Source organism: Urocampus carinirostris, chromosome 7 (genome assembly GCF_059441175.1).
Source record: "Urocampus carinirostris isolate Australia breed hairy pipefish chromosome 7, RoL_Ucar_1.0, whole genome shotgun sequence".
Lineage (NCBI taxonomy): Eukaryota > Metazoa > Chordata > Actinopteri > Syngnathiformes > Syngnathidae > Urocampus > Urocampus carinirostris.
In genome coordinates, this window is record NC_142355.1 from 13,955,558 (window position 1) to 13,966,882 (window position 11,325).

General features: G+C 37.2%; 1 protein-coding gene across 1 annotated transcript; it reads left to right on the forward strand.

Annotated features, from left to right (window-relative positions):
- Nucleotides 1–1,742: 1,742 nt before the first annotated feature.
- Nucleotides 1,743–11,325, forward strand: chmp1a (charged multivesicular body protein 1A). Its single transcript, XM_088339256.1, has 7 exons — nt 1,743–1,899; nt 6,714–6,733; nt 6,808–6,885; nt 7,468–7,614; nt 8,395–8,523; nt 9,071–9,264; nt 11,095–11,325. The coding sequence occupies exons 1-7, from the start codon at nt 1,776–1,778 to the stop codon at nt 11,114–11,116; spliced, it is 714 nt and encodes a 237-aa protein (XP_088195382.1). The 5' UTR covers nt 1,743–1,775; the 3' UTR covers nt 11,117–11,325.

The window sequence follows — 11,325 nt, forward strand, 5'->3', positions numbered from 1 at the left end:
TCAGCGCTCTCTTGCTTTGGTTGTCAGCCCGTCAAGCGAACTTCTGCCCCACAAGACGTGATTCTGACTCAGTCCTGTTTTCCTGTTGGTATTCCAAGTCCGGTATTGGTCCCATTTATTTTTGTCCTGTTTAATTTCGGTTTCCAGTTTTGTTTCCATCTGTTTTTGTCCTGTGTGTTATTTTCTCCAGTTTTTGTTCCCGTCTAGTTTCTCCTGTTTATTGACTAGCCTGCGAAAAGGTACTGAAAATAGTTCACCTGTTCTGGTTCATTGCGGCTTTCTCGTAATTTTTTTTTTATAAATAACATGATCTTTAGTGGGCAGCACGGCGGCTGAGTGGTTAGCGCGTCCGCAGCACAGTTCTGAGGTCATGAGATCAAACCTTCCTGTGAGGAGTTTGCATGTTGTCCCGGCGCACTCGTGGGTTTCCTCCGGGCATTCAGGTTTCCTCCCACATTCCAAAAACATGCATGTCAGTTTAATTGGGTGGTCCAAATAGTCCCTAGGTGTCAATGAGCGAGGGAGTTGTCTGTCTCTGTGTAACCTGCGACTAGCTGGCAACCAGTTCAGGGTGTCCCCTGCCCACTGCCCGAAGTCAGCTGGGCTGGGCTCCAGCACACCCTGTGACCCTACTGAGGATAAGCGGTGCAGATAATGGATGGATGGATGGATGATGTTTTAATGTTTCACTTAACTTCTAATAATTACAACCTGGTAATAATATGGTAACGACATAGTAATAACCTAAGATGCTATTTTGAGAAATGTATATTGTTCTCGTTCTCAGCTCAGGGATGCTGCTGGAAATGTGAATTTCCCTTCGGGGATGAACAAAGTATCTATCTATCTATCTATCTATCTATCTATCTATCTATCTATCTATCTATCTATCTATCTATCTATCTATCTATCAAAATTGTAGCCCTTCTCGCCAATATGTAACAAAAAGCAGCTCTCAGCATCAAAAAGATTGGTGACTCCTGCCTTATTGTGAGTTGAGTGAGTTATCTCAAAAGATTACACCATTCCTCGAGTATGCACTTGTTGGTGAAAATTATATAGCACTCGTGAGAAATTGAGAAATAGGAGGACTAAGATACGAGTCTCGAGTCAAGATTTGTTGTTGTTTAATTTCGTGAGAAATAAAAACGGCACAGTTATGAGGTCATGGGATCAACCCTTTCTGTGCGGAGTTTGCATGTTATCCCCGTGCTTGTGTGGGTTTCCTTCCTTCCTTCCTTCCTTCGGGTACTCCTGTGTCCTCCCACATTCCAAAAAAACATGCATGTCGGGTTAATTAGCCGGTCCAAATTGAGAGTGAGTTGTCTGTCTCTGTGTGTCCTGCGACTGGCTGGCAACCAGTTTAGGGTGTCCACTACCCCGAAGATGGGCTCCAGCACCCCTGTGACGATACTGAGGATAAGCCGTGCAGATAATGGATACATACACGCCAGCCTTATAAGATTTTTATTTTTACGAACAAAACAATCCGTTTCCAGGATATTTTAAAAAGAAAATGTGCTTGTTTAAAACCGGAAGTGGCAAACTTCTACCTAAACGGAAATTTAATGCGATCGTTCGAGCGGTTTATTTACGCACAAAGACTTATTAGTCTTGCTTCAAAATAAAGTAGCTATAGATTAAAATACTACTCTCTATTCAAACGTGTCTTGTGGTTTTAATTGATAATTTAAGGAGCTACAAGCGACAAATGCGCAAAGCGATAGTGTTGGCAGGTATGGTGTTACCTCGGAACGTGAATTCGACATACCATAATGACAACATATTGTGACGTCACCTTTAAACAAGGAAGTGCCTTGGAGTACTCGGTTCAGCGAAACATTTCCAAAAGGATACTGCTTTTTCGCCCACATTTGGCTTACATTTTGAAAATGGACGGTATGTTTTTGTTCAACAGTTTTAGCTTAGCCTTAACAAAAAACAAGAGCACTTAGAGTTTTTGTTTGTTTGTTAGCTAACTGTCGTGTTAGGTTTTCTCTTGTCCGTTGTTTTCGAAATATACAGTAATGTCATAGTGTCACATGCTATCGAGTTTATTTTATATAATATTCCCATTAACGTCTTAATTGTCACACCCTGTGTCTGTTCTTAAACTATTGTCACGGGAATGTTTTGATAAGGGTGTGTCGCCCTGATATTTATTTTACACGTCTCTTCTTGCTGTCTGCTTTGAAGCAATGTGGATTGTAGGGCGAAAGTACAGTTTAATAGCGCTTTTGAATGACTTTCTTCACGCAATGGTCTTCAAATATGGTCTGACTTTGTTAAACTCATAACTCATACGTTATTCATTCTAGAATCATTTTTTAGACCAGTGGTCTCCAACGTGGTGCCCGTGGGGACCAGGTATCCCCTTAAGAGCAACTGAGTAGCCTGCAAAAATTCAAAGCAAACCAAATGTTTCGTCACAAAACAAGATGCTTGTTTGTATTTCCTGTAGTGGTTGCAAAGTGAAGCCCCATAAAGCAGTGAAGCCCTGCAGGGAAATGCTCCACACACCCGTGGGGCTTCAAGATGTCTAATTTTGTCGATTACAGCATCATGTTGACAGAAAATGTATCGCATGCAATAAAACTGTGGGATGTTAAATAATCTCTTAGCACAAAAAAATATATATTTGAAGATTCAGATTTAGATATACTTTATTGTCATTCTAGTACACGTGTTTACAGAACGAAATGTCGATACACCTGACCCGCACTGTTTCCTTGAATGTACAGATATAAATATAATGTTGTATTGAGTTGGAGTATTGAAGTACTAATAATATACTAAATAATTATGGCTATGTATAGTAGTATACAATAGTGCAAAGAGTGCAAGAGTAGCAGCTAACCAGATGTGCAAAATGGGCAGTCAGGTAAACAGGTCACTGTACAGTAACAATAACACTGTAGTACGATAGTGCAGAGGAGAACAGATGTGCAAAGGAGTGGCTAGGTATAAAGAACTCCTAGTAGTGCAAAAAAACACAAAACAGACAAACAGATGTACAGATTAGCAGCAGTGTAGACTTACTATGTGTGTGATTGACCATTTAACAGTCTAATGGCCAGGGGGATAAAACTATTGTACATCAAAGAGGGCATCAAGAGAGGGCCGCACGGCAGATGAGTTGTTAGCGCGTCTGCGGTACAGTTCTGAGGTCATGGGATCAAATCCAGCTACCAGCCTTATTGTGCGGAGTTTGCATGTCCTCTATGTGCTTGCATGGGTTTCCTCCCACATTCTAAAAACATGCATGTCAGGTTAATTGGCGGGTCCAAATTTTCCTGGGGTGTGAATGAGCGAGTAAGTTGTCCGTTTCTTTGGCAACCAGTTCAGGATGTCCCCTGCCCACTGCCAGAAGACAGCTGGGATGTGCTCCAGCAGCCCACCAGCACAGAGGAGGAGTGGTGCAGATAATTGATGGATGTATTAAGAGAGTAACAGTAAGAGTGTATCTGTGTGACTTTGTGCTTATGTAACAAGTGAAATAAGCGGGTAAAGTTTTTTTTATATAAAAACAAAATTTTTTTTTCAAAAGTTATTGGACCCAGCAGTTTTCATTTTGGCAGAGAATGAATCAGGGGTGCATAGATGTGTGGTAGCAAGTTTGTAAAGATTTGGAAGTGCATTTTTCTGTGATTCCCAGTACTGAAGGGGACTTTTAACTCTAGGGGGCGTTTCTTTGCCGCTTTTATTTTGAACCACACTCGAAGCTAGCGAATCCTTTCCTGAATCAGTAAAGTGGTACACCAGCCTCGCCGGATTTTAAACATCACCGCTAACGTCTTCAATAGACACCTCGACTTGTGGTTCATGAATCCCTCATGGAAAATACTCGGGAAAAACTTCATGGATTCGAGCCAAGATGGACATCACTAATTTCCTGCTTTTAAACATGGTGTGCCCTTAGGAGACAATTTCATGATGGCGCTTCTGTGTGACGCCTTCAGTATTCAGGAAGTAGTGACACTAATGGGACAGCATGTCTTAGAGCAGGGGTCTCAACCATGGTGCCCCCTAAGAGCGCCTGAGTAATCCATGGACTGTTTCTGAAAAGACCTCACCAGTGATGGGTCATAGTGATTTTCTAGGAAATTTCATTTCTAACTGGCATTAGAAATTATTGACATGATCTGTGTTTTTAAAAACACAATTTTAGTAGTTGACTGTACTTGTTTTATCAGTACCTCTAATAATTACAATAACATTGTAAGAACATAGTAACAACAAAAGTTGCTAGTTTATAAATGCATTTCAAACTGGTAACCCTTCACTTTAGTCAGTAACAAAAAAGTAGCTCTCAGGTTCAAAAAGGTTGGTGACCCCTGTTGTAGGGTCCAAATAATTCTTAGATCATTAATTACTTGTTCTCCTCACAATATATGTCTTTTAGTGTTTTAAGACGTTTATATCTTCTTCAGTAAACTTGATGTTTTTATGTGCACTAGTAGTTAATAGAGTTAATTAGTCACACACATTCTTATATAAACCACTTTCAGCAGTTTAGAATGTTTAAAAATCTCTGAAAATGAAACACAAAGACAACTCGGTTACATGTTTAATGAGAAATGCATCTGTACTACCATTTTTGACTTTATAATATATGTTATTAAAGCTTAAATTTAAGGTGGTAATACATAATGTGTTAGTCAGTAAAATAAATTGTCAAATTTGGGTCTCAAGTAATTATACATTATACAAAATATAGATAATTGAAAGAAAGTACACGTGTCACATTTTAATATCAGCTAATTCAACATGCTAAACTTGTTCTTATTAAAGTGTCTTGAATTGAAATCATTAATTGTGGTATTAATGCTTATTGATAAAACATTTTGTAAATAATTTTGCTCATTTATTTTTCTGTTCGGGCCCTAAAAATGCCTTCTGATGCCAAGGTGACAGATTCCCACAGTGACTAAATATGGTGTGGTTTAATTTAATTAGGGCGTTATGTGATGGAAATTTGCATTTTTCCTCTATTCAAAAAACCAAAACCTGGAAAACCAGCTGTTCATGACTTACATATCATATCTGTTTTTCTTTTTTTTTTTTCCTTCTTCTTTTTTAAGATGAAAATAAAAATGGTTTAAAAAAAAAATAGTCAGACATATGCCTAATGAGAATTGTGATATTATTTCAAAATACTTCAGAATATTATATTGCCATATTGCTGATGTTTATCTTTACAAATTATTGATCTTTTTGTGTTCTTTTTAAAAGGAAATGAATAATGCCTTACTTAATAATTTGGTTTTGAAACATGGATCTTTTTTTTGCCTATTTTCTGACACGTTACAAACTAAACCAATATATTACAATTATTTGTTTTCTACAGGTTATTTTGTTTTATGATAAATCGATTGAAACAATATTATTTGTAGTTTGCCTTAGGCATAAAAATAATTGGCTGATTGTTCATTTTTTTTTTTTGTTGCTGCCATACTCTATCGCCTGACAGGTACTTCTGCTTGAGCTACCAATAACAGTATTTGCTAATCTACATTATCACATTACTGAAAAATGGCACAGATGTAAGCTGGAGAACAAATGATAAAGCAAGTATAACTATTTGTGAGCTTTTGTAATGTATTTTTAGGGCTACTTTTTTCTCCTTCAGTTTACTTTTCTTGACTATTTACCATTTACTTTCTTATAATGACCAAATCATGCACTTTCATGCCGGATCACGCACGTTCTTATCAAAACAACAGTTTGTGAGCTTCTACTACTTGGAAACAATAGTTTTCCATTCGTTCATTGATAATTTTTGTAGATTTGGTTTCAGTTATTCTGTCTCTTCTACCATGTATGAGAAAGTGTTGTGTTCAAATAGTGTCATTTTAGTGTTTTTTTCTGTCTTATAAATGCTCGACTGATATCAGTCTTGCAATAGTTCAGTTTATTTGGAATGGATCCAGAATTTATGACATTTTAATTTTTAATTGCATGACATAAAATATAAAACTTTTCTTGCAATATTGTAATTTTCTGAGACAGTCTTGTATATTCACTTTCTGAAATATCTATATACCAATATTACGTGGCTCATAACAAGTACGTACATTGTTATTAGTCTTTACAGTTAGTATTGAAAAAGTAAGGATTGCTTAAATCAAGCTCGAGTCTCTCCAACACTGCTTTTCTTGGTAATTGTTTACTGAAGCTTTATAATATTATTGAAATTGTAAAAACTAAACACATTGGTGGTTTTATTTATTTAGTTATTTTTTAAACTTATGCTGTAGAAAAAAAAGAAGCAGGGACTTATCGCATATCAGTATGGCTAGGAAAACAACTGTTATCATGCATTCCTAATAATAATAATAATAATAACAATAATAATAGTTTTCCCAAAGAGCATGCCTTTTTGGCAATTTTACATTCCCAGGTAAGGAATCTTTTCCGAAAATATATGTGGTAAACAAAATTTATCTTGATCGGTGACTTGACCGAATATTCTTTATCCTATACAACCTAATAAAAAAATAAATAGACATGTCAAATTACAAAAATAGTCTTGCAATGATAGCGGTTTGAATAGATTATAGAAAACTTTACATTTAAAATTGTTGCAATACTATAATTCACTCAGAATGCTTTGCTTTACATTGTTTTTCATTGTAGTGCAAATTAATTCAAACAGAAATGTCGTGTTATTTTTTTTATATGATCTTAATCTTATCCATTTATTTTTTCCACAGACACACTTTTCCAATTGAAGGTATGTATTACATTCTTTGAAAGTAGTGGCATTAAAAAGTTCTTTTGATGGCTAGATCTTTCTTTTGTTACCAGTTCACCTCCAAACAACTGGAAAGACTAGCAAAGAAGGCAGAGAAAGAGTCTGAGAAGGAGCGGGCTAAGGTCAAAAAGGTAGTGTATATAATGTCGAACATGTACAACTTTTTTCTTTTATTACCAGAGATCATTTGTCCCAATGCCAATACCCGATGTGTAACATTTTCCAAAGCAGTAAAAGAGAAATGCAACTTACAACCTTGGAAATGGCTTTGTGACTTTTTCTTGGTCTGATTAATTTCAATCATGTCATCATGAATAGACATGAGTCTGTGTCTTGACCTCATTGGAAAGTGTTTGTGTCATGTTTGTCCTCCCACAGAAACAATGTAAGTTTCTTTATCAAACACAAGCTTTTTAAAGCCGCTCCAGAAACGGTCTTCTCTGCTTCCCGAATGAAGTCAACCACTAAAACAACATGATGTCAGTTAGAAATCAAATTTACTAGAAAATCACAATGACCCATTACTACTAAGATATTTTTAGAACCTGTCTGCGGGCTTCTAACTGGGCTACAAGGTGGCTACTTTTGTATTAATTTCTAATTGGGTACTTTCCACTCTCTAAAATAAGCCTAAAAGTTAAGTTTATTCATGTAATAAAACAATTAGATGAAATGTTTTAAATACTAATTTTTGTTTCATGTTTTTATCACAGGCACTGCAGCAGAAAAATGTTGAATGTGCTCGAATTTATGCTGAGAATGCTATCCGGAAAAAAAATGAAGGTCTCAATTGGCTGCGCATGGCATCTCGAGTTGACGCTGTGGCCTCTAAAGTTCAGACCGCTGTCACAATGAAGTCGGTAAGTTAAGTGTACTAAATGACTACTTTTTACTATTTACTTCCTTCCAAACCACCCTTTTATTCTCCTAAAAATTCTCAGTCCACTTCCTCCTCCATCTATCATTCGCTGCCTTTTTAGGATCTCTTGCCACTTGCTTTACAGGATTTATTTCAATCTATCCATCTCATATACTTCCTAGTCTGCAACTATTCCTCAAATGCCTTTCTCTTTTCCACAAATGCTGCGCTCTCATTCTCATTCCAGCACTAACTACCCGTTCTTACACCTCCACCAACCTTGCTCATTCCACATACCTCAACTTCGCTGTGCTTCAAGAATGGTTTGAGTAGGCCTTATTAGCCAATGTGTTTTTTGAATGGTGCCCCTACGACCCTTGTGGGTAAGGGATCAAACCAAGCAACCAAATACATAGGCACACAATGGTGGCTTTGTCTTGGATGCAGCACTCAGAGAAGATCCATCACTGACCAATCAGTAGTCAGCAGTGAGGCACATGAAGTTTTAGTCCCCTGGACTCTCTAGAAACTTCTGTCGAGGAGGTACCTAAAACGGTACTCCCAGGGACCAAGAACCAGGTACTTTTTCACAATAAAAAAACAAAAAAGGCAAGGCGAGGTAGGCTGGAATCACGTAGTGGAAAGGGGGTTGTAGTTATCTATACAATATTAGTTTTCCATAGTGGGCAGGCATAAAACTTTATTTTTGTAATTTAACATTCCTTTGGTTTAACTTCCACTTTATTTTAAATTAAAATTGGACTTTATGCTTTTCTCTCAGGTCACTAAAAACATGAGCCAGGTGACAAAGGCTCTTGATAAAGCTCTGAACTCTATGGACCTTCAAAAAGTGTCTGCTGTCATGGATAAGTTCGAAACCCAAGTCCAGAACCTTGATGTCCACACCTCAGTAAGTGATTTTAATCTCTATCAACCAGCATTTTGGATTACTATTGTTGTATTGTGCTGATCTACATGATCTTATCTTAAATCTTTGATAAAAAAGGAATTGAATCCAGATATACTTGAACAGCTAGCTTCATCTCAGTCCACAAAGCAAATTCAACATAAATTGTTTGCAATGTCATATATGTGGTTTTTTTTTTTGCTAAGTGTATGAATGCAGTTTATTATTACAAAAAACAACATGTAAACATTACTTGGAAATTTCATTTGAAATAGCGTGGGTATACCAGTGGACTGTTGCTGAAAACTTGTAGGTAGAATATAGCTCAAAGGACCAATTGTAGATTCTGATTGTTGTATGCTGGCCTACACAAGTCTGGCCCAGGAGATCTACTTGAATGCTCTTTTCCAGGCCACAAGATAACTTGGTTGTTATATTGGTGTTTGTCTTATTTTTTGTGAGGGTGTGTTTGTGTGTGTGGTTTCCCACTAGAAAAAAAAAATCAAAGAGAGCCCAAAAAAACCTAACAAATTTGTGTTTGTTTTTCCAGGTAATGGAGGACTCAATGAGCTCTGCGATGACACTGACAACACCACAAGAACAAGTAGACGACTTGATCCACCAAATAGCAGAGGAAAGTGGCCTGGAGGTAATGGACCAACTCAACAAGTTACCCGCCGGAGCAAGCTCAGTAGGTGCAGAGAGTTCACGCAGCCAAGAGAAAGAAGACCAGCTTTCCAGACGGTAAGGGGAAGTGTGGATAAACCATTATTTTGTTTGACAGACACACGCATGTCTTACTTTTAGATTTCATAGACAAAAGTATTTCAGCAAATTTGATGCTTCTGTTTAATTTATTTTCCACATTATTTTTTTCTTTTATCGCATGCTTCTATCAATCATTTTAACTCATAATCAAGTGTTACAGTCATTTGTTCAATACAGAAATGTTCACGATGGGTTCGCTCACGATATACATTTCATGATTTAGTTTTTCTCCTTCAATACATTCTATAAGAAAGGAGTGGGCAAACTATTTGTGTTGAGGGCTCTCTCTGGCCTAAAATAATTGCATAGGGGGCCGGGCCAGGAAGAATAAAAAATGTCTGATTAATGGATTTTATTTTTTACATGTCGATCTAGAGTCTTGAATAAGATATCTCGGCAACACACGATAAAAAAAGATAAGGCAAACCTATCCAAATTTTCTTAAATATCTGTTTAGAAGGAGAATGTTTCATCTAATGAAATGTGTTTATTCAGCACGGCAGAAAAGTGGTTAGTGTGTGTGCACAGTTCTGAGGTTATGGAATCAAACCTTCCTGTGTGGAGTTTGCACGTAAACTCCGTGCGTGCGTGATGCTTGCATGGGTATCCTCCGGGCCTTCTGGTTTCCCCCCACATTCCAAAAACATGCATGTCAGGTTAACTGGCCAGTTAAATTGTCCCTAGGTGTGAATGAGTGAATGAGTTGTCTGTCTCTGTGTGCCCTGCAACTGGCTGGCAACCAGTTCAGGGTGTCCCCTGCTCACTGCCCGAAGACGGCTGGGATGGGCTCCAGCACCCCCGCGACCCTACTGAGGATAAGCGGTGCAGATAATGGATGGATGGAAATTTGTTTATTTAAATACGAAACCTTTAACTAAAACTAATTGAAGCGAAGTAATGTAAGCACAACAGTTTATCCTTTGCATTGATTAACTCAAAAAGGATACGGCTGGTTCAAAACTTTTAGGAATGAATGAATGAATGATAGAAAATAGCAAGTACAGAAAACAGGAGCCAGCTGTTGGCCAGAAGACCAATGAAAAATGTAGTTTTTATAGGGGCCCCCCAAAAGGACATTAGGGATAAGAAAGACACTAAAAATAAACACATTTTTACTCGTAGAACCAGTAAATATTTATATAAAAAATACATATAACAAAAAAACAATCCATTTTTCTCGTTGTTTCATTTTGTATTTGTTTATAAAGGGACCATTTCATCCAAATGGCTTTGAAACAGACAAATTAACCCCTTCGAGCACTAAATTTGATCATTTGCATTTGAAAACTGAATGCAATAGGGCTACTTTAAATTGTTTTATTGCATGCTTTGGTGACAAACAGTGGAATTATTAAAAACTGCAGGTCATTTTTTGACTAAAAGTGGCAAAAAAATTTCTTATGCTTCTCTCAGCATTGTCTAGCGGGCCAGATCAAATCTGTTTGCGGGCCTGATACGGCCCATGGGCCGTACTCTGACAATGCGGTTAAAATAGTGTGGCCTGTGTCTGCGGAGGGCACGATTCAGGCTCAACCACACTATTGTACATACATAAGTTTGAACACAGGCATCTTTTCTAGTTGTAGCTGTTTGGGGCACAAGAATGAGTGGAGTAGTTGAGTGGAGTAAAAGAACACTTGAAGTATTGGCATTTTGAAATGGATAAAAAAGTTGAATATCAGTCATATGCTTCCATTAGAAATGTCTATTACGTCGTCCAAAGCAGTCTATAGCTGTTTCAGTATGTATTTTTCAAAAATGTATTAATTACTGAATATGACATTCATAATTATTTACCTCTTCCAGGTTGGCTGCTCTTCGGAACTGAAAGGTGACTCTAAAGTCAAGACAATATGGAAACAACTCAAGTTTTATCATGGCGATATTTCTGGACTTTTACTGAACCACACAGAGGGAGTGGTATCTATCACCTTCATGTTCTCTTATTTTGGATGACCGCGCACTTATATGTTATTTGCTAAATATTTTATGGTTTTACTTGTATGATGAAAATAAAGATCAAAAATTTGAACTACA

Excerpts from the sequence above, each read along its gene's own strand:
- chmp1a (XM_088339256.1), top strand. The coding sequence starts at position 1,776 with ATGACAACATATTGTGACGTCACCTTTAAACAAGGAAGTGCCTTGGAG. Across the intron at positions 1,900-6,713 it reads TTACATTTTGAAAATGGACG|ACACACTTTTCCAATTGAAG; the intron begins GTATGTTTTTGT and ends TTTTTTCCACAG. Across the intron at positions 6,734-6,807 it reads ACACACTTTTCCAATTGAAG|TTCACCTCCAAACAACTGGA; the intron begins GTATGTATTACA and ends TTTTGTTACCAG.